Raw genomic sequence first — 24281 nt, 5'->3', positions numbered from 1 at the left:
AACAAATAACACGGTGAAAGAGCAAAGTATAGCGCCGCCTGAGCACATGGGTGAAAGGGAGCAACATGAAGCTGGAGAAAGAGGCACACGAGAGAGGCACAGGTGGGGAAAGCAACATGGAGGCTTTACACAAATGACACGGTGAAAGAGCAAAGTAGAGCGCCGCCGGAGCACATGGGCGAGAGCGAGCAACATGAAGCTGGAGAAAGAGGCACACAAGAGGGATCCAACAAAAAAAGGAGCCAGAGAGAAGCACCTGGGTGATAAAGAGTAACACAGAGCAAGCGGGGGAAGGGAGAGAGTTATACTAGGGAGAAATATGGAAAACACATAAACTTCCATGGATTGTCGATTGCTTAACCAAAAAGAACAAGGACTCGAGGGAAGACTTGGAGGAGGCACACAACTTACAAGTTTTGAGGCGGTAGTTAAGGAATTCACTGACATTAAACAACCAGCATAAATTGACGCAGCCGTGAAAGTGAAACTGATTGCGCTAATTACCCGCCGCCGCCGCTCACAGCAGCTGATTTGAAGCACACCCGTGCTTGTGGTGGCATCCGCCTTGCGGGAGCAAGCAACAGCTGTTTGCTCCCGCAAGGTGGATGCAGCCACAAGCACGAGTGTGTGGTTCAAAATTAGCAGCGCGACGGCTAAAGGCCCTCCTAAGTAGCGCATGTGCGCTGCGTAGGCGAGACTTACAAAGCTCCTGCATCACAATGTGTCATAATAATCCTGCTTCTCGTGTAGTCAATTGTTTCAGAATATCAATTGACATTTTAAAAATACACATTTGTTTGGCCTATTTGCTTATTTTTATTAATTTTTAATAAGAAAAAAACGTAGATATGAATCATCTTCTTAAACTCAAATTTCATTTAAAGAACTTAATTCAATGATAATGGCAAATTGCACATTGTGCCGTGCTTGCCCTCTTTTATCAGTGCAACTTTCAAAATACCAATACATATTTCTTTCGATTGCAGATTTCCTCCTTTCTTGCACAGGATCAGCGGCGGCTCCCTAAGTCCCCTCCCCCTCACCTCCTCCCGCGCCAGCAGGCACAACATTTTTTAAATACCACAATAGTAAATGCTTGTTTATTATTGTTTTACTTTGGCTGTCGGAGCGGAGGCTTGGGGCGATGCCAGAGATAACAGGCTGGTGTAGGAGTGTTTTGCACTTTAATCAGTGCACAACATGATTTGGCCAGCCGTCCTCAGGCCGGCCAAACAGTCATGCGCACTGAAGCTCTCTCCAACCCCAGCTACGTTGCTGTGTTGGAGAGAGCAGGCACAGGCTCCCAGTCTACCTGGGAGTTCACATCCACGCCTCAGGCCAATCCTGACGCTGCTCTCATCCAGCATCATGATTGGCCGCAGGAGATTCTGGGAGCCCGTTCCTGCTGTGCACGGAGCCAGATTGGAGTGTGGATGCAGTTAAATTATTTTTTTCATTTTCTTTTTTATTTTGTTGCCTGTCCCCGGTTCACTCCTTCCCCCGCCCCGCCACTTTGCCCAGTTACTGGCCACTACTGCATAGCATACTTGCCATCAGGACTAGTACACCTGTTGGCATGCCCAATAGATATCCTGAACTGTCACATGCACACATATCCGGACTTCACTTGCTATGTATGTTAATTTTAACAATACGCCCACGAACGGTTTTCCTCTTGGTCCTAGTGCCCGGCGATACCGGTTTTAAAATCGTATTTGAAACAACACATTATGCAACCTCCCACTTTTTTTCGTTATAGGCACTGCAAGCCATGAGTTGTTAAGAGAGCAGTGGCCCCTACCCTGACACTGATTTGTTTGTATGTGGCATTAGATTTGCGTTCTATTGGAAGAGCAGATTTGTCGTTTTTTATACAATTATGTCACTTCTTAAGAAATAAAGACAGAGGCATCCTGTGCTTGGAGGTGGTATTTTTAATTTGACATAAGTCAAGGGGGCACACTAGGAAGCAATAAGTCGTATTAAGGCGATTTCAAAAGGTTACCTCCTGTGCACATTTTGTGCATAAAGGTTTTATTATTCAAATCGAAATTGGTAGTTATTTTATTTACCTCAGAAGGATGTAAGGCTGAGCCAACAATTCCAGGTTTCACCTTTAATCACACATTGACCCCAGCAGCGAGCTCTTAACTCACTGAGCCACCTCGCTGGCCAGGATTTTTTGTATAAATGTAGTGCCAAATGCAAAGTCTTCTCGCCGCTCGAGGACGTTCAGAGGAGCCATGCGCTATATTAGACACACCTCGACCGTTACCAACTGTACATCTACTGTACATTCCTAGCTACAGCCACAACAGTAACATTCTAGTGCCGACATCACTCCTAAAGCGCTTTCTTTTAAACAGATAATGAAGCACGGGATGATCTGCTCAACATCTGCCACACAAAACAATCTGCTTCACACATTAAAATGAGGTCAGTTTCCTGAGAACAGAGCCTTGCGGCGGCTGACGCCTCACGAATCCATCCTTGAAGTAAATATCAGCTTCTCACCTTCAAAGTATGGCAGCCATTTATAAAATGCTGAAATGTGGAGCAGGGGGGTGGGCGGGATCCTAATGGTGTGTTCAGGCTACAGGAAGCAGCATATCCCATGATGCACTAGTGCTGCTCACTGCAGCCCTTAAGGAGCAAGTAGTTCTTCCCGCTAGAGAATGAATAGTGTTTTTTTGTAAGTTTGGATTGAGGGACACACAAAACATGCCTTCCCACAAAGAAAAATAGTTCCAGAGTTGAATGATGTTGAATGAGGAGTTTCTTACCGCAGCATCAGTACTCAGAAGTACCCATACATGGCAGCATTGGGATGACCATCCTCTCAGGTTGGACTCGTGTAGAAGCCCATTAATCAACAGAGCAGACACACGGTGAGATTCAACGTAAAATACCTTATGGAGCGCCGCAGTGTGGAGGCCGCCTCCATCGCAGGCTGCCTCGAAGTAGAATGATTCACAGGAGTTTTTAATATCTTTTGAAAATTCTTGTATAATCAACACACCTAATTGGACATTGGGACTTAGTAAACATTCCTCCAATCATTAATTGACAAAAGACATTTAGTTTACTTTGGGAATTTGACTCATGAAATGTTCTGCAACCAAGCGAAGCGACAACTTGTCATGTGCCCTCCATGGAGTCATGATTTCCTTCAGTTTCTCATGGCCTTGCGATTACTGCACGCTCGGCGTGGGTCATCAGGCCTTCAGAAGTTCTGCAAGGTCCGATGAAGTGTCGTAAAATGGAACCCAAAATAAAATGGATTCTACTCACAGTATTAGTTTAAAATGTGTTTTTTTAGGTTTTAAAACTTTAGGTTTTAAAATACAAAAAGAGTCAATGACAAAAAAATGACATCTGTAAGTGCAGTTCAAAGTTGGTAGTCACATTAGAGTTAAAACTCATGTATAGTGTCCTTGGTCTCCATTACCCTCATGAAGAAGGAACCCTACATAATAAATGAAGAGAAATATTGAAAAATGTAGAGAGAGAGAATTGAAACAGGCACCATGCATAAGTATACAACAACCAAGTTTGGGAAACTCGGGTAAGAGGAATATCATATAGCGCCATGTGCTGTATTATAGCACATTAATAATAAGGTATCTCACAGATCAGCTTTTTGATAGAACAAGAAGAATATGCTTTAGCATTTTTAAAGTTTTTTATGGTTCATATAGGTTTAACAGAGGAGGGTCATTACCTATTCTGGTAAAAAGCCGGCATCCCAAATGGCTTAGTCTATTTGTCATTGGTTATTGAGGTATAAATCGGGCACTCATGTACGGCCACTGACGATAGGGATTCCATCCATTTTTTGATTGTCGATACTATGGTTGATTTCCAGTGTCTTAGAAGACACAGCTTAGCCCATATCTAACCACTTTTCTGATGTTTCCAATGTGGGATGTGCCCCTTGCGTTGTGTACTAAAGCCAGTTCGCGTTATCTGTAAGAGATGATTAATAGTTTTATCCCTCCATATTTGTTTCCAGTAATTTTGTGTAGTTTGGCAATCACAGACTATGTCTGTTCTCGCATTTTTGCACCTCCAACATAGATCTGTGCGTGTCATTTTTGGCCTTACCACCCTTGTGAGATTTCAAAAAGCTCAATTTTACTCTTGCTTCCCTCAAACCTTTATCATGCTTGCTAAGTATTTCTCATCATGCTTCCGCCTCCTATGTTTTTAATCTGCCTAATCTGCCATTTCTGCTTCACGGACAATTCTGTGGGCTTAGAGTAAGTCTGCGTCATCAGCAGGTCATAGAGTCCTGATATGAGTTTGCTAAGGTGGACCCTTTTTACTAAGTAGGTATAGAGCTGGGATTGTGCCAAAGCTGGGTGTAGTGTCTCAGCTAGGCAATGACGAAGTTGCAGATGCCTCTAAAATTGATTTTTACTCAACATAAATTATGTGTGTCATTCAAGAATATCTGGCCTAGCTTCAATATTCCTTGTGCCTTCCATGACCTTTCAATGGAAGGTGTTATCATCTACATGCAGCTCATCACTATGCCACAGAGGCGCATCAGTGTGCAAGGCTGTTTGACATTCCACAATATTTTGCGCTGTTGGCCACACTTCATACATGTTAATGAGTATTACGTTCTTTACATTTTTTGGGGTGTTTCACTTGTGTATAGAATGCATCTGACCTACCCTGTAATAAATATTTTTCTAAGTGTCCCCATTCCTTACATGCTAAGTGTGTCTTAAGATGGTAGGCTGTTGATGATAAATAGTGAGCTGGGTAATATGTTTTAATATGTGATAGAAGCAGGCATTCACCCGTAGTGCCAGCATAGAGCGTGGGCGTCTTAAGGCTAGGTGTAATGGTGCCCCTTATATGCCTCTCAAGGAGAGTATCAATTTTTCTAAGATTGTTAAATGTGATCTTGAGCGAAATCATACCTACATATAGTTAAGTCTCAATACAACTACAATTCTAAGGGTCTGGGATCTCCCCATAGGGATAAGTCTAATGTTTCCTATTTGCGAAAGTTATGTTTCTTTTGGTCTGTCAGCCCTTGTAGAGTATCTTCAATCATGTGATTCAAATGTCTTGAAATTAGTAGACCCACGTATTTCAACTTACGTGGGAGCCATTTGACAGGGAGTCCATGAAGCTCTTTTGCTGTAGTATTGGTGGTCAGTGGGATTACCTCGCTTTTCGACCAATTGATTTTATTTCTGGGGAAGATTACAGATGATATGTGTAATGGCTGGTAGGGAGGCACTCGAAGTCAGCAAAATATCATTAGTGTATGGCATTATTTTGGATCTCACCGTCGATGTGGTAATATCTTGAACTTCTTTAGATGATATGAGGGCTCTAGCGCAGGCCCTATAAAGGGCTATAGCTATAAAAGATAAAAGAGAGGCGATAGCGGGTACCCCTGCCTGGTTCCCCTGCTGATAGGGAATACTGCAGAAAGGAATTTGCTGTGATTGATGCTCGCTGTCAGTTTAAGGTATAACCACTGCACCAATAATATAAAAGCATTGTTCACTCCAAATCTTATCTTTGTCCGAAACAAAGAGCCACACTCCACCCATCATTTGCCTTTTCGGCTTTGAGGGAGAGAGACGATTTTCCACCACGTTGTCTCTTGTGGACTAGAACAAGAGTAGCAGCATTCTCACGTGGTTCGGTAGCAAATGATTGGGAACGAACGCCAGTTGGTTTTTGTGAATGATAATACGACTGACCCCCGTTAAGCATAGTGGCGAATGGTTTCATCAGAATTTTAATTTGACAGTTCACTAAAGAGATTGACATATAATTGGCAAACTCGAGTAAGTCTCAACCAGGTTTTAATACTAATGTAACAATGTCTTTATTACATATAGGGCATGTAGGTTTTTTTGACATTATTACTCAAAATACCTTCCCCAGTAATGGTACTGTCAGGTTTGTGCATAAATTCTGATGAGAATCTGTCTCCTCCCAATGATTTCCCAGTGGCTAAGATTATGATGGCATCCGCTACCTCACCGTCGTGTATTTCTTGATCCAGATCATCTGAGTGACACATTAACACTTTCGGCGCTCATGACGAGCTGAGCTCGTCATAACGGCCGCGGCGCTGCGCGCGGCCCCCCTTGCCCCCACACCGTGGGAGAATTAGCCCTGCGGGGAAGGGGTTAACAGACCAATGGATGAAGAAGTGTACCTGAAACCCATAGGAAATTGGTATATTGTGCATATAATTTTAGTGCAATTTAAAGTGTTGGCTAACGCCTCAGATATAAAATGCGGATAACGGTACAAGCCCTGACGAAAATGCTCCCTTGTAGGCAGGGGACCAGTGCCTCCTCCTAAACATGCCATTCCAGTAGGAAACCTCGCCGTGATGATGTATTCAAGCTTTTTCTATGGCACCTCAGACCACCAGCATAGTTAATCTTGTGGACCAGCATAAAGGATAGTGAAGGCCTGATCCTTCTGCAGTCCGTGTTAAAAAGACAGCAGTATTTAGAAACCATGGCAGCTGGTGAACTAAACTGGATAAAATGGTGACATCTGATGACTTATGCAAATATTCCTACACAAGAGATGCAATTTTATCACCTTAGAAAGTGCATTCCTGGAGACACAGGTGTATTGTAATTGTCCCACTGCCTATAGTAGAGAAGTGTGGCTAAATGGTTAGAGTGATGCAGTAGTCTGGCCGGGACCAGGGTCCAATTCCCACCTCAGCGGGTCTCGGGCTCAATTTCCTCGGACCTGATCATTCTCGCCTCGGTGCCTATTCTAATCATGGGTCCCACTCTGCACCTCTGGGCAATCTCTACAACGGCCCCAACAACGCTGAGGATGTCTGACTTCACCTTGGGGGTGCCCAGGAGTGAGCTCCTCACAGGGAAAGGCCAGGAAGGGTTCCTCAGCGGTATTCGTACAAGCGCTGAGATGCCTCCGGGTAGTCGTGCGCTATACAAGTGCGTAATTATCCTTTATTATAGTCCTCTCATCGGCATATGCTTTACCTCGGTAAAGCACTAGCAAAATATTCCGCTTTTTACGATACAAGATAATTGGTATGCATGATTAGAGTTCTTTTCACCTTTTATTTGTTCGTTTCATTTTCTGGTTAAAGTAATTTTCAGTAGGTATGAGAGATGTTACTTTTCCTTTTATAACTACCAACTACGCGCTTCACTCAGAACATGTTAATACTGAGACCTCAGGCGATTTCCATATGGAATGCACCGGTCTTTAAAATATAAGAAATGTGCTATTAAAATGTGTATCTCGGGCTTTCAAGTTGACCCCATCATGCTCTGTACTATGCATTCCATTCAACCACTTTGGGGCACAATTTGATGATTTGGCTGCCTGAAGCATTTGACATTTACAGCTCTCTTTCATTACACAAAGACATTGGAGATAATGACTTCAAATTACAGTACGCTGATCTGTGTAATGCGACAGCAATTCGTCTGCTTCTTCGCACGGTATCGTTGTGCACTACATCGCTATGGCAATAGCCTCCTATTTAAGACAATTTTCTTCACAATGCTGTGAACTAGAAAGCTGGTATTTCAGTTTGTAATTTACCACTTTTCTGTACAATGTGTCACTCAGTGCAATACCACAGACGACCATCATCGTACACAACAGTTTCCAATGCAAACAGCACAACTAGGCACTATTCTGCTCAAATATTCTGTCTGATATGCACACAACATAACATAACATAATAGCAGCCGCTGGTGTTTCAACCTTCCTTTTTAGATGTGGGTTTTAACAGTTTACCTGTCAAAATGGCCTATTGTAATAAAATTCATGGGAAAGAAGCCAAGGTCAGAGGGACATTCTAGTTAAGCAAAAATGTAAATGTAAATTAAAATATAACATTTCAAACTATAAAAATAATAAAACTACTGAAATTCACCAGTCATAGTTATCTCAAATAGTATAGCTTGTGCCCTAAAATAAGAATATCCCGCTCCCGCCGCCATGCACAGTGTTGTCATCAATATTGTCATATCAGATGTTGCAATGATATTATCAACAATGCCATAAAACATTTCATAAGTGATGTAATATGTGAGGGAATTAGAAGTGCATGACAAGGACGTGAGTTATAGTTACATTCCAGGCATAATTTACACCAAATCACAAAAAAAGAAGCTTTCTGGGTCAAGATCTAGCTTTCTGACAAATTTTGTGTCATTCCCTTATGTCTAATTATCCTATGGAAAATTGCATGTGGGAAACTCGTTTTAGGACCCTCTTTTTTGTCAGCTCCCGCTTGACGGGTCACCAGAAACTTTCCAGGAAAGAGCTTTGGTGGAGGAGATTATTTGATGGAAATTTTCATGAAGATTTGTGCTACGATGCCAAAGTCATTAGCAAACCCAAAAATCCATTTTGTATGGACACATGATCCTCACCCAAGTTATAACTATATTGTGGCCACCGCCTCTGGGTACTACAGAGTGGACTTTGGAACGGCCTGCTTTAATTGGCTTTCTTTGGCCAGCCACTTTCAGTCATTTGCTTCAGACCCCGTCGATCACGTCTTGGCTCATCCCAGTAGGTTATTCATCTCTCACCTAAAGTTATTGCCTGTTTGAGTGTATCTGTCCACCCGCCACCACGCAAGTGTTTTCACTGAAGTGCATGGGAGACTTTAGCCCTATCCACTGCTGACTCCCTCCCATATGCATCACTTTAGTGTGCTTATGCTGCATGCATTCGCCCTTTAAGGCCAGTCATGTTGGCTTTCCCAATGCTTGTCAATTAGGAGCATATTAATATTCAATAATACACTCTGACGATCTTAACTTCAGAGGAGAAAATGCATTGAATAATGAACTTTTGTTTTCATCATAATTATTAATTATTGTATTGTTCCACATACAATTAACATGTTTCAGTTGACCACAGAGACCATTTCTTGGAGAGAAAAAAACAGCAGTAGGATAAACCAGACGATGGGCAAAGACATGACGGTTAGGCAACGGAGAGCTTGGACCTTGCTTGAACACACAACTGGATATAAAGCCTTACCTCATACTCTACTGTCGAAGGGATTTTCCCAATAAAATTTTCTGAACTCATGGGTATCAAAACCAAATGTTTTCAGAATCCCTTGCTGCTTTTGTGAACAGATGCCACAGGCCAGCAACCTGCACTGAAAAGTGTTCCGGCTCCCTGTGTAGTCCACAATCTGCCACTTCGATGGTCAGAACAACATCTTGGCCACGGTCCTATAAGGACACATCAAAGAGCGTGGTCAAGGTCACAACATTTATAAACAATTGCTGTTTGAGATGAACGCAAAGAATTGTAAAAACTATGGACCTCATTTATGAGCCCTTGCGTCACTTTTACGCCGCCGGAGCGTCACTTTTTGTGACGCACCAGTGGCGTAAAAACAAAGGTAGGTGCGTCACTTTGTAAACCCCTGCGCCACATGGGGCCTCATTTATGAGAAATGACGCATCACTGCGTGAAAGCAGCGATGCGTCACTTCTCAGTGCGCCCTCCTTGCGACATTCCTGATGCGTCATATTTAATGTATGACGCATCATGTCGCAAGGAGTTACAGATACGTCAGTATTTGTGACGTATCTGTAAGCGCAAAAGTGGCGCATTGCTGGAGTGTCACAAAAGTGACGCAACTCCAGTGATGTGTCCTTTCACATGGGGCAAGCCCCATGTGAAAGGGTCTGCGTCAGTTTTACGCCTGCTGTGAGGCAGGCGCAGGATTTTGACGCAACAGTGTCCTAAAAGTGACGCAGTGAAATCTCATAGATTTCACTGTGTCACTTCTACGACCCTTCATTGCGAAAATACGCCCCCCTTGCATACATTATACCTGGCGCAGGTATAATGTGTTGCAGGGGTTTACAAAGTGACGCATCTACCTAGATGCGTCACTTTGTAAATATGACGCAACAAGGCACATTTTTTACGCCACTGGTGTGTCACATTTACAGTATGACGCATCATGGCGCACAGAGTTACAGATACGTCAGTATTTCTGACGTATCAGTATGGCGCAAAAGTGACGCATTGCTGGAGTGTGTCACAAAAGTAACGCAACTCCAGCAATGTGTCCTTTCACATGGGGCAAGCCCCATGTTAAAGGGCCTGCGTCAGTTTTACCCCTGCTGTGAGGCAGGCTCAGGATTTTGATGCAACGGTGTCCTAAAAGTGACGCAGTGAAATCTCATAGATTTCACTGCGTCACTTCAACGACCCTTCATTGCGTCAATACGCCCCCCTTGCATACATTATACCTGGCGGAGGTATAATGTGGCGCAGGGGTTTACAAATTGACGCATCTACCTAGATGCGTCACTTTGTAAATATGACGCAACAAGGCACATTTTTTACGCCACTGGTGACGCACCGGCGGCGTAAAAGTGACGCATGGGCTCATAAATGAGGCCCAATTTTATTTTGGTAATTCTCATTTGAAAGCATGCCTAGTATTACATTAAAAATGATCTCTGCCTAATGTCAGTTAAAGGAAAGCTAGGTGGGTCGCAGAAGTTTGTCTTTCTAAAAATTGGGTCGTCGTTCTAAAAAGTTTGGGAAGCGACTTCCTTCTGCGCTTGTAAACCGGGAATACTGTACAAGTTTTTTTTTTGACAGTGCACTTAACCCCTTGTGATAGGCTGAGCTGTAAGTAATTGCTGCTGACTCGCCAGGGGACTTGCATTTTCCATCAGGCTCCTCGAGGTGCTCGGGCTGACGTCAGAGTTCACCCCGGGAAGCGCTCGGTTTCATTCACAAATGATGCCAGTGTCGTCGTGGGGATGACAGGCGCGTGCTCGTGAGCAGCCCGGGGTGAAGGAAGGCATTGTGGTGACCTAATGCAGCCTTCCTGACAGGCTCACCTCTACGGAAGCCTCGGAGGTGTTTCCTCACATCTGACTCTCTTCCTGACACTGGAGTTGGGAGGAATCGAGGCAACCTTTAAACATCTTTCCCTTTGGAAACCGCGTCCAAGAAGCCGAGGCGCCCCGTCAGCAGCCGAGGGTCCCGGGTGACCCAGATGGAGAAGCCACTCGCTCTGCTCTTCCTCTCCCGGCGATGCGAGGCTGGGGACAGCAGCGCTGCCGCTTCTTAGCCGCACAAGTTTGGGAAGAAAGGGGCTCGTCAGTCCGCATAAGTGCTTGCATTTGTAGACAGCACCAACGCTCCTAGAAACCCGTCTCCGCGCAGACAGGACGTGGGTAGAGCCATGCCGGAACCCCGCTGGCACAGTGCGAGCATCCCTGTGCCCTCGGACCCCGACAACGCGCTGTGTCCTCCGTGGAGCGTGTGACATGCGAGCGGCAGGATCAGGGGAACTTTCAGCGCCCAAACCCTGCGGAATTCTATCACAAACATGAGTATTGTTATGAAGCCGAGATCTCGCTCTACTAGCTCCTTGAGGGCGACAGATGGCGCTTGGTAAGTTCCTCTTACATACCTTCAGTCAGTTTGTGGCTTGTATTATCATTTCTCTCAAATTGAACAAATAATGGAACCGGGGAACAGAGAGATACGGCGACGTGCCCAGGATCACACTATTTCGTGAAGCGAGGATATGAGTGTGCGAGTTTGGTGCAGCTTTTCATGTGCGGCTCTGCCCTCTTTTCATGGCACGGTGTGTGTGCTTTGGCAACGCTTTTTGAGTCTGACGCGTACTGGAATGTACATAAACCTCCCAGATTTACTTTTGACTCGGAGCAACATTGCTTTTACAGTCTGCCTTCAAGGACAAAGCGCCTCCCTTGCTATGCTCTTCTCACCTTGCTTGGCACTGCATGGCATACCCGTTTCCTTTGCATTGTCCTCTGCTGATGCAAACCAAGTTGTTCTTAAGTATGAAGCGCTAAATTAATGTGTGCATTGAGTGCATAGTGTAAAAATACCATATTGTATATGTGAGGTGTGTAACTAACTAATGTCATTTGAATAATGTGATCTGACTAATGTAATCGTGAGGCTTATAGAAGGGGTATTAACGGCAGCCCTGGAGATGCTGTTAGCTGGTTTCTCATGTGAGCTTATAATTAACTTGTTTTTTGCATAGCGCCCTTCTCCCTCTCGGCTGCATCGGAGCACTATGCCATTCTTGAGTTGTATAGGTGGTTATGCAATACCCGCCCCCGCCACTGATGGCTGAAGAGTATTGTTGTGGCAGATTAAAAGTCTGATGTTTTAGTGTGGAATGAGCAGGGTGCAGGGCTGTTTGTCTCTCCCTCAGATGTGTATACTCTGAGGTCACAACTCTTCAGTGTGTTCCCAGGATGTCTTATCAAGTGTGTCCTTCCATTGGGCCATTTGAATGGCTTTGAAATGTCACGCTAACCTCATTTGGCACACATGGAGAGAGCGGACTCGCGGTAGTTGGGAAGTGCGGATTTGCCTCTGTTCTCCTTCCTCTCTTGCAAGTTTCCCTGCCTGCTGCACCATCTCCCAGGAGCACACAGCAGCAGCATTCCTGGGCTCTTCCCACAGCAGTCCAAACGAGCATTTCCTACAGCGCTGATGAAGAAACAATGCCACTTATCCTGTTTTTCCCAAGATGATTGCGGGTAATTATAGCCAGCTAAGTAGAAAGGCTTGTCCAGGGATCCGTATCTTCAGTTTAAGGTTTCAGGCTCCATGGCGGAAACCTTGCTGATGCAGCCTGAAATGCATCCCCTCGTGCACAGGTGGCAGCTCGGATCACCCATATTGATTCCCTCGTCACCATGGAGAGCAGAGCACAAAATGGCTGCCCAGTGGTCTACTGAAAAGACTGGTTGGTGGTTGGGCCTAGAGGGTTTGTTGTCCAAAGTGGTAGCTGCGTCCACCCCTCTGTGTGTAAAAACAGAGGTGACTGGCACAGAAGGGATGCTGTTAACACCTCGGCACTGGCCTATCAGCATCCACTGCCCAAGGTGACTCCAGGGGCGTCTTTACAATGCAGTGTAGAGGTGTTTGGAGCTATGCTGTTGGGTTATTCTCGCTTCACTGGAAGAGCGCCTCAGGGAGAACAGCAATAGACCAAAAAAAAAAGCACTGGATTGTGGTAGTAAGAACCAACAGAGAGTGGCATGTGGATGGCATCCGACTACAACAAGTGACTGTATTGATGAATGTGGGCTGGATAAACTAACAGAAAAGGCACAATGGACAAAGAAAAGTAACAATGTATGCTGACTGTGCGGGCCATTTACCGATGTTCTATCAGTCAATAAGTAGAATCAGTGGTCCGTCCGCCCATACAGCACGTGTGGCCTGCGTCCCCATGTGTGCTTCCTCAGGTGTGAAGAATCCTGATGACAGTGGATGTCCTTCCCGCCACAACGCTGTCAATCATTAGACTGACAATAGCTTTGATGGCAGCAGTGGCACCTGCTGTCTTGGGTCCTGGGATGATTGTGGTATCTCGTGCATGCTGCTGGTCCACGGCATGGGCTATTGGCCATTGCAGATTGGATAAACCTGATGGGACAATATGGTTATCTTGGCACATGGGCTCTGACGATTAATGCAAACCTGAGGGGGCAGTATGATGCTTGTAGCACTTGGGCAATACAAATCAATGTAAAGCTGATGGGGGCACTTTGGTCTTGGCTTCACACAGGAAGTGATGATCTAACATAAAGAGGTGAAGAAGTGTTGCACTGTTCAACTGATCTGATGCTATTTGAAGACCTTCAAAATCAATAAATGCTCGCCTATCTCTAGTTGAGTCTGTAGCCTTATATTTATGCCAGTTTAGTGACAGATATAACCCATAGTATTTCTTGTGGACATTGCATTTTATTTTTTTCTTGTTGCTAGCACTTGGTGGTGAGTGTGTCTGCAGGAAAGAGTTGTGACATGGTGCCGCACAGGGCTGTTGCAAGATACTCACACACACATATTTATGTACAACCTAAACATCGTTTTATTGATTATTGACAAGACAAGCTTCCGAATAGAGTCAACCTTTTATTTCAGACCTGTCTTTGCATCTAAGCACATCTTGCTTCGGTAGTCTACTCTCCAACCTTATCAGTCCACAGTTCTAGCAACAGACATAAAATGGTGCTCCCCCTCTCCAGAACAGGACCCTCACTTGGCACTCCATAACATCTGAGATTTCAAATGACCCTTTTCATTTATGAACAGTTAGAGCTACCTGCAGGAATACATTACTTATCCCCTTCCTCGGTCTTTCTCTGCGCTGAGGAATGCATGATGTCCCCCCCTTCCTCGATCTTACGCTGCACTCTGAAACACTGTGCTTTCTCGATAATGCTCTCCTCATGTAGGTGAGGCGTGTCATCTATGTCTAATGTTGTCTCTTTCTACAGCTTACACCCTCAGATTGCTTGCTATCTCAGAAAGACTTCAATCACTACACTCCTAAACCCCTGCATATACATTTGACCTTGATGTACTTCCACTTGATTCCTCTCCTTCCTTTCATCCGCGACCTTCTTCTTAATGTCCATCCTCTGCATGTCTTCCATTACTGAGTGCAGCCTCCTATCAGTCTCATGTTTGCCTTAATCCTTCATATTGTTATTCTGAACTTGGCTGATACCCCATTTCACAGATCACAACCTCCCCTCTGTAAAACCCTATCCCTGTAAACGAACATGAACCCCTTTAGTGCTGCCGTTGGCCAACGGTCGTCGCGAGCACTACCTTGCCAGTGCTGCGCACGTCCGTTGGCCGACGAGGCCGCACCCGTTTCTTCGAACGTTCAGCACTGGCGCAGAACGTTCGAAGCAACAAATGGGTAAACTAATCTTCTCCGGCTCCCTTATCTATCTTACCATCCATTCTCCTGCAAGCACATAGCCCCCACTAATGATCTCACCTAACTAGTATAGTATGATATATCACAAAGTAACAGGAGGAAATGCATGCAATTTTTTTAAGAGCACATGACTAATCGCAATAACCAACAATAAACAGTAGATTAACCTATAATCAGCAGCCTTCGATACTGTCTCACCCTCATTTACTTCGAAGCCTGCATGAAATAGTTTGTATTCAGCCACCTTGCATTGGTTCCATTTCTTTTTAAGTAATAGAACACAATCGTCACAGTTGCCGCCTTTTAAATCTACCCCCAAAGATTGGCCCTGAGGAGTTCCCCTGGGCTTTTTTAAGCCCCACATTCTTTAATATATATATGGCTACCCTGGTCAATATTGTGAAAAAAGAGGATTTGAGATCATCATGTATGCCAATGACAATCAACAAATTATTTCTATTGATGATAAGTGTGATGAAATAAGGGATCATTTAGTTAAGTGTCTTTCTGAGGTTGCAGAGTGTCTGTAACTCTGCTGTCTGAAACTAAATGCAGATAAATCAGAAATGTTGTTGTTCAGAGGTGCTGAAACATTCTGAAATGAGTCATGGTGGCCAGCTATGCAAGGGCCCCGTACCTACACCAAAACACAGGAGTTTAGAATTTGGGCTTTGTCATTTCGAAAACTCTGTCCCTGCACAATCAAGTAACTAGGGTTCCAGGGACTTGTTTCGGACTGCTAAGTATCCTCCAGAAATTATTGTGATGGAGCCCAGTAGTTTGGAGAAGGAACATAATCTAAGTGTTAATTCTGAGTAGGATTGACTGAAATGCACTGTATGTTGACATGGCCGATTATTTGTCCTCAAGGCTTTAAACTGTCCAAAATACAGCTGCCAAACTTATTTGCAACATAGGTAAATCGAGCTCAGCATCTTCTTGCCTTGACCAGCTCCATTGGCTACCAGTCCGCAAATGCGCCATCTTTAAGTTGCGTGCCAAAGCGCACAGAACACTTTATGGCAACGGCCCCAGGCTATTTGTAAATAAAGTTTACAAGCCTACTCGGAATCTCAGATCAGTCAGTAAAGGCATTGATTTCCTGTAAAAGAATTAAGAAATCCCAGAGGGTTGGGCGCTCTTTTAACTTCTTCCCTCAGGATCTACACACTGTGTCGGATTTGCTGAAAAAAGTTGAAGACATGGCTGTATCCACTTGAGGCTGTTAATCACAACCATCATTGACTCAGTCCAGTGCCGGGACATCCCTCAGGGGATGAGTTGGGCGCTTTACAAGTATCAAATGCAAATACAAACCTTGGGTGGCGGAGTAGCGCGTTACTCGCCGTAAAGAGCTTCATCGCCTCGTCAGGGGTAGTAAGCGCTATATAAATACAACCATAATCACACGTGCAAGGTTTCCTTCTCCACACCCTGCCCTCAAGAATAACGGTGCTCCTATCCTTTGAGCCCCAGTGTGCTGTCTGCACTCAGGGTTACTGTAGGTGACTCCCTCCCGGACCTCACTCTGTCACCAGAAATGTCTGACTATTTCCCCCACTGAGCATCACTCTCTACTGTGGAATTTTATGATTTATCCCCAGCACCTTTAAGCCTTATTCTGCACACCGGGGTATTTGGGGTTTTTCTGTGGGTGTTCAGCATTTCTTCAGGCATCCCTCTGCCAGCCTCTTCCACAGAGTGCTGGACCCCCTCCCTCTGGCTCCGCGCAGTGAGGGCTAATGAGCCTGGGACGGCCCCCTGCACAGCCCGGCATGACCAGCTGTCCCTCCCATGATGCTCTCCTCTGCTGGATCGAAGGCTGTGAGTGGCTGCAGCCCTCCCTGTGCCTGCCTTGTCCCTGTGCTCGCCAGCAGTCTCTGCCCCCTTTGCACCTGCTCCTTACCAGGTGGGCTGGCTAACTTTGACCTCAGGTGTGATCAGCGTCCCTGCAGGCGCAGCCTAGTCTTTCCCGCTCCCCTACTAGTAAGGGAACGCCACAAAATACGAAACTCCTTTCTCGTGCGATGGCGCTCTCAAGGGAACATCAACAGTGGACTAGATTTCTTGCCGGAATTTCTCTTTTCCAGTTTGAGTTTCTCTTCTACACTTCTTTGTGGTTTATACATGTTTAGTGAATCTGATTTCCGCTGCTGTGTTCTCTGCACCAAAGGCATGTACGGAAGGCAGCGACATTTTTAGTACAACAAAGGTAGCGCATGGTTTAAGAACACCGGCCTGGGCCAGGATGTGCGGTGTTTTGACCTGAGTGCCGACGGGGAGGACGGGAGATGTTTCTTTACCTCATATGGAATATCAGACAATAAAGGCAGAGTGTCGGTGCATTGAGGCACTAAGCTTTCAGAGTCGAAGTGCAGTATTTAGGTCACATGTTGGCCTTATATAAATTAAAAATACCTGTGTGCTTCTTTGAGTGTTCAGATCCGTAGATGAGATAGCTCGTGGGGCATAGTTGTAGAAGTGGCTTGGTTCTGAGGAGTTTGGACTTTCCTATGCAGATGTTTATCTTCATGCTGATTGGCTGCCTGACTCTGAAGGGTTCCTGGCCCTCGCACAGATGGCTGCTGCTGATTGCTTTGTAGCCACGCGCCTTTGACTGAAGACATTGATTGGCAGAAGCATCTGGTGCTGGTACGAAGGTGTCTGTGGAGTGTTCGATAACCGGAAGCAAGAGCAATGGAGGATCCGGAAGTGATTGACAGTGGTGGAATTTTAGTGGTCTCAAAGAGAGGCCTAGCACGGATGCTCCGAGTAGGTGAAGCTACTTCTGAACTGACTTTCTACGGGTTCTGGATGTTGAAGGGAGGGCTGCAGTTGTGTGCATAAAGCATGTTGTCGGTTTCACGTGGTGCACGGCTGTGCAAGCAGTCGAGGTCAGAAGGAAACATGTAAGGTGGTAATAAAATATGTGCTAGTGTGTGTGTGGGTGCTCGTGCTGGTGTATGTCTGTCTATTTGTGTATGTGATGGTGTGTCTGTGTGTGTCCACTTGTTCATCTCAGCATTATATGATACTATGATATGCCAACAACTGTGCCTCACATTCAGAAGGTGTGCCACTTCCCATGCAGCACCTGAAGTGTGTGTTTGTGTGTGCCGGTGATGGTATGTGTCTATGTGTGTGATGTGCGCACGCAGTGGCGTGTGTACGCGCGCTGGTGTGTGTTTGCTGCTGTGCGTGTTTGTTCATCTCTGCAGTATAAAATACTATGCAGTTCCAACTACCCTGTCTCCCATTCGGAAGGCGCGCCCCCTCTGGTGCAGAGCCTGGAGCGCTTCTTGTGGTCGTTGCGTTGATGGTCCAAAGCAACGCCACAGCCGCAGGCCCGGGTGGAGCTGGCCGGCTGGAGGTGATAACCGACCATCATATCCTTTCCCAAAATTCCATTCTCCTCTGCTTTTCTCAAACAATAGTTCATTCAAACATCAGTTTGCAAGTATTGGGTGCCCTATGAACTGAACATAGCGGGCCTAGCTCCGGTGTGATGGAGCTAGATCTGAGGCAGAAACAGGGTGGCGTGATTGCTGCTTCTGGTTCCGTTGCCGCTGTCTTTCTCCAGTCACTTTGCTCACGCCTGACGCAGTGTGATAACAGCCAAACAGATTTACAATAACAAGTTCTTGCTTAAGAGACAACCCATGATGAAGTTAATACAGAAAACAACAAACTTGGCTTCAAATATTATAAGAATTCCATTATTTTGAGAATGCGAGGCTACCCTCGATATACTTTGATTCATGACCTAGATCTAACATTGGAAAAAGTAAATATCGTCACTAGTGTTTAGTTCTGGCTAGCACAAATCAAGAGCATTTATTTATCATAACTTTAATTCTAGACAAAACAAAGTGCCAGAACACATAGCATGGTATTGCAGGTTTCGCTTGCCAACAGACTCCCTTAGCTATCTGGAGTGGAGATGTGCTCAAACAAGTGCACTGATGTTACTGTTTCTTGGTAAAATAATACAATAATACCACACAAAGAATCACCAATACCGTGACATTCCAGTTTCTTGCGTGTATCTCATTAGGTCTGGCGTAGCCAAGACCTTTTCATTGTACTAAAATTATATGTATAATATACTTACTTACAGGGACTTTCAACCAGCCGTCTTCATCCATTAGTCTGTTATTGTGTCAGTCACATTTTTCTTCCACCCTCTACAATATACAGCGTGGGGCAGTGGGCAGGGCAGCTTCCCACATTGGCTAACATCACTGTTGGTGACAGCATTCCCCCCTTTCACAAGGAGCACATCCACGCACAAAGTAGTTCCCTTGCGTGTCATGGACTACAATTTTGATGTGTCCTTTTTAAGACCAAAAAATATTTTTGCTTCAAGTCAGTGTTATTTTTTAGATTGACAAGAGTCCGACGGCTTTACCAGTATTACATTTTTGCAAAAACGTATTACAAAACAAGCATTGATGAAGCGAAAATGCTGGCAGCCAATACTAGACCTATTGCCTTCGCTAATGTTCATTTTTAAATTGAATCAACACCGTCTCTTTTCTGGACTGTATTAAGATGTTGAATGAAACTAAACTATAACACTTCTTTATCCAGCACTGATAAGATCTAGTGTGCCGTTGTTGCTATGATAACTCTACAGCAGAGATCATAATATGTGTGTTGACAAGGAGTAGGCATTGTGCCAGCAGTTACCACAGTTTACATAATCTAGGGCACATCTGAAGGAAGCAGGACCCTGGGGGCCCTTTCTAGTGGAAGCAAATATGAAGGAATTGCTTTTCACTTATCAAATGGATGAATGTCAGTTCGAGGTGGTTAAGGGTAGCAGTTACTATCCCTGGCTTGTCTTAGGCATCCCAATGCGCAAAATGTTTTTTGAGGGTTTACCTTCTAGCACAAAGATTGTTTTGCACTGAAAAGGTGTCTCAAAGTATTGCAAAGCAGCGCATTACTCTGCATTAAGGATGTTTCCATGCAACCACCTATGGTTTTTGATGCAAAACACTACCTACTGACAATATTAGACACAGCATTTCACCAGAAACAAATGCCACTTAGAAATAGGCTTTAAAAGGAGAAATGTTTTTATTTCTTTTAAATTTGCAGACTTGGCATATGTACTGTAATGTTGAGTGCTGTGTTGTATTCTTTGATATTTTTTTTATCTGGGCCTAAGTATCTTGTTGATTTTCTGTACTTCTTTCCACACCTGGCCATTGCATTAGCCCCTCTGCAGCAAATAGGAAACTGTTGAGGCCTTAAGATGAAACAAGTGGTCCCCCCCAGGGGTTAAAGAGTGTGTGATGTCACTTTTACTACCCCTGCCATTTTGGTGAATAACCGTCCATGACTGTTATCTATTTATCGAGATCTAGGTGAAGCAGGATGTGTTCTCCACTTTACGTGTAAAATTTAGTTTTGAGGTCCAATCTTTTGGGCACAGTTCCTAACATAGCACTTCCTTGTGAAGGAGACATTTTTCTCTTCAAAATAGAACTGACAGAGTGAAACTTCCCTTCAAATACTGCAAAGGCAGAGTGCGAGGAATCTACATTCAGTAATCAAGACATATGAACTGAGAGGTGGGCAGGATAACAGAGTGATGTAAGCACTCACTGCTGACACCTGCTGTCATGAGATTTAAGATCCTGACCAGATCAACTCAATCTTCCACTCTTCTAAGGCTAGTAAATTGGTGCCCTTGAATTGAGTAATAATAATTTGGGGTGGGAGAAATTGCAAAATTCATGACCTCCCAACTACACATTTAGTGTCAGTTATTTAGGATTAAAAGTGTCCTTATACTGCAGTGGGGATTTCTCTCCTGCCGCGCAGGGACTGGAGCAATAGGTGCATACCTTTTTTGTTGTCCGCACCATCTCTTTGTGCCATGGGGTGATCCCCTGGGAAAGGAGATGACGCAAACCAGTGGCAGCCATTGTGTTTCGCTTCCGTAGCCCAGATGACAGCAGATCGCCACAGCCTGATGTCCCATCCCTGTTGAGAGCACCATCTGGCTGTAGGAATATGGGGATGGGATTATACTGGCGTGAGGAAAATCAATGGAAAGACATTCGTTTTCTCAAAGTGTGAAATTTCCTGAAATTCCTCCCTGCTAATAATAGCACCTGGTGCTTACTGTGCTTGGGATGGCAGTATGGTATGAAGTGCGCTATTAAAGAAGATTTTATTAAGTGCGATGAGTTCTTTCAGATTTACCATATACATGGAAGACTTTCTTTGTGCCAATTTGAATGTGCTGATTTGAATGTGTGTTGGAAATAGTGTGTTAGCAGTTCCTGTGTGTTCTTGTGTTGCACTCCTGTTGTTGGATGTCACTTTTTAGGTCAAGCCTAGAGTCAGTGCACATGCGCTGCTCTGCGAGTCATGCTGTAATCCCTCTGTGCTGTTGAACCACGCCCACCACTTTCTCATTTGTTCATTTGTGTGCCTTTCTGTAGTCCTTTCTTTTTACTGGTGGAACGCTACTTGCTGTCCCACCTTTGATTGTTTTTTCGATTTAGTGGGGACTACCCCTGTTATATGTGCCCTTACGCTTAAATTCATTTATTGTTTGTTCAGGCACTCTTTTATTTGCATAGAATGGTCCTGTGATGTCTCTTGTTTGCTGCTCTCGTTTTCCCTTAAGCACATCTACGATATGCTCCTATCTGCTAGTGCCTGTCATGTTGCCATTGCTCCCGCCCCTTCCTGTTGTCAGTGTTCAACACCTCCCTCATTTTAGTGCTAATAAACTTTCTGGCATGGTTTTAGTTACATTTGAAATGGTTCATGTCTGCGTTTCTGTAGGCACGGGAGAGTCAATACCGAGACTACAACCTCTTTCCCAGTTCCAAAGTCGGCAGCTCTCCATGTTATGCCACATCCTCTAACAAAAATATCAGCATCTTTTAGTGCTTTGGCATTTGAATTATTTTCCATGCGTGCCTTAATTAAAGTAAATAGATTGAATTCTTACAAAAATGCAAATTTGCCCATGTTTTTTGGGGGATTAATCATTTTTCCAACACTTTATATAATTGCAGACATCTTCAAAATGGCCACTGCATTTATGTCGAAATAGGGGCTAGTACTTTGTCCTTCGTTTATTTCCGTGGTTACATCTGTTTAGCACTGCAAACCTTTAGGGGCAGATTTATGTTAACTGGCGCATCCCCAGGGATGCGCCAGTTAACGTGCGCCACAGTGCGCCACAGCTCCGCCACCCATGGTGCGCCACATTTATAATGCGGCGCACCATGGTGCAAAAACGGCACAGATGCGTGACGCATCTTTGCCGGAAATGTGGTGCATTGCTGGAGTTGCATCAAAAGCGCGACGCAGCTCCAGCAAGGCTCGGGGGTGCCCCATCTACACAATGCTGCATCAAGACCTACGCCTGCTTCAAGCAGGCGCAGGGTTTTGACGCAGCATTGGCCTGAAAGTGACTGAGTGAAATCTCACAGATTTCAGGAGGCGTTCCTGCGCAGGAGCGCCCCCCCTTCGCAGGAACGCATCCTTATGGCGCAGGGATTTACAACGTGACGCATCTCCTAGATGCGTCACGTTGTAAATAGGGCTCATTGTTTGCGCCGCAGTTGCGTCAAATAAAGTGACGCAATTGCGGCGCAAGGGCATCATAAATCTGCCCCTAAGTTTTCCATTGTTTTTTTCGTTTTCCCAGCTAGTTAGTCAACGGCGATTGGCTGAAATGGCAGGAGCTCCCTCTGGTCAGTGGTTGGCTGGATGCAGTGGAGCGGTGTGCCATACATTGTTTTTCTTGTGGCTGCTTGTGGATTTTGGAAATTGATAACTCTCCGGCTTTAACTGCAATTTTAGTACATTATATGGAGAAATTCACTTGTTTTTCGTGTGGCTGCATGTGAATTCTAGAAATCGGTAACTCTCAGATTTAACAGAAATTTGAATACGTTATGTGGCTAAAATCCCTTGCTAGTGAAATCCTGTAATTTCTGGACAATGTGTCACAGTGAATGTTTGTATCATGGTTTCTACTTGAAACTTCGCTAAGTCACAAAGGGATTGCTTGTTTGATGTACAAAGAATCATATTAAAGTCCTCAAAATCATGATGCTTCATGAGCCACCCTGAGCTCCAACACTGGCTTCTTGTGAGCTTTACATTTGGTACATAGTACAACAATTGTGTGTAGAGGGCGTTTGTATTTTCTTTTTTTTTTGTTGCAATGAAACGGTGGCATAGCAAGGGTGGGGCGGTCAGTTTTGGTGGTAGCAGCTTCCCCCATCTTTTAACCAGCCGTCTCAGTGTGCATTCGCCAGCGCACCACCCCCTCTCTTCAGGGGGCCCTGCGGGGCTGCAAAAGTAAGAACAGCGCTGTGCGGTCTAAGGTCTAGCTACGCCACTGCAAATAAACATAAACACTGATGGTTATGGGAAAAGGAAAAAAGGGATTTTCCTTTCAAGTATTTCCTTTCTGTCTCTTTATTCGGAAACTACACCTCATATTACACAATCTCCCTGTGGCTACTGCTGCAGTAGACACTAAAATATGTAACCCTTGGCGCAGCTGAGTCAAGCCATCCTTTTACAGATCACAACACTTGGCCGCGCCAGAAAGCTGTGATCGAATATATATATGAGGACATGATCCATGAAAGTGTATTCCCTCCACTGGTGTCTGTTGACTGTGAAAGCCAAACATCATTATAGGGTGAGAAAAACCACCCCCATGAGGGGGTGAGAGGGTGAGTGGGGGGGGGTGAGAGGGTGAGAGAGGGTGTGTGAGGGTGAGAGAGGGTGTGTGATGGTGAGAGAGGGTGCGTGAGGGTGGGTGAGGGGGTGTGTGAGGCTGAGGGGGTGTGTGAGGCTGAAGGGGTGTGTGAGGCTGAGGGGGGTGTATGAGGGTGAGGGGTTGGGTGAGGGTGTGTGTGAGGGTGAGAAGGTTGTGAAGGTGAGGGGGTGAGGGTATGTGAGGGTGAAGGAGTGAGGAAGATGGGGTGTGAGGGTGAGGGGGTGTGAGGGTGAGGGTGAGTGAGGATATGTGAGGGTGAGAGGGTGTGTGAGGCTGATGGGGTGTGAGGGTGAGTGAGGGTCAGTGATGGCAAGTTCTTGGGACGGCTTCATGTCGGCAACGATTCGGGAAAGATGGAAAGGCACCAGACCGCACAGCCTTTGTGTAAACTGGCAATTTAAACTGCTCTTATTTTTGACGCATCGTTTAGAATTCTGAGGCTGTGCTCTAAGAGCAGGCGCAAGTTGAGTGAGAAAGGCACTAAATAGGACCGGGGGTGGGGGGGACGGAGAAAACACGACTGGGAGAAAATAAGAAAGAACAAGAGGGTGTAAGGCAGATAAGTAGAGGAAAATGCGGATAAAGACCGAGAGAAGGGACAGGCCAAAGACTGAGTAAAATTGAGCGAGACAGACAATGCGAAAGAGAAGAGGGGGCGGGGAGGGGGTTTCAGCTCCAGTGGGTGTGAAGTGCTGGCGCCTGTGAGCGGGACTCTCCATGCCCTCGGGACAGCCCCCACCCAGC

The 24281-nt window shown here is 45.2% G+C and overlaps 1 protein-coding gene across 3 annotated transcripts in view; it reads left to right on the top strand.

The window, feature by feature from the left end:
- PDE4D (phosphodiesterase 4D) overlaps positions 1 to 24281 on the top strand; it is a 1324573-nt gene that overhangs the window by 637896 nt on the left and 662396 nt on the right. Inside the window, exon 1 of one of the 3 annotated variants that reach the window (XM_086960666.1) lies at positions 10766 to 11433. The exons of the other annotated variants lie outside the window; for them this stretch is intronic. Within the exon in view, the coding sequence (XP_086816792.1) occupies positions 11369 to 11433 (65 nt within the window). The 5' untranslated portion in view covers positions 10766 to 11368. Of the gene's footprint in view, positions 1 to 10765; positions 11434 to 24281 lie in introns of those variants that run through there. 3 annotated transcript variants of the gene reach the window in all.

This window comes from Lissotriton vulgaris, chromosome 3_1, assembly GCF_964263255.1.
Source record: "Lissotriton vulgaris chromosome 3_1, aLisVul1.2, whole genome shotgun sequence".
In the NCBI taxonomy this organism is placed as follows: domain Eukaryota; kingdom Metazoa; phylum Chordata; class Amphibia; order Caudata; family Salamandridae; genus Lissotriton; species Lissotriton vulgaris.
Note: the sequence above shows the minus strand (reverse complement) of the source record. Positions and strands in the feature narration are given on the sequence as shown.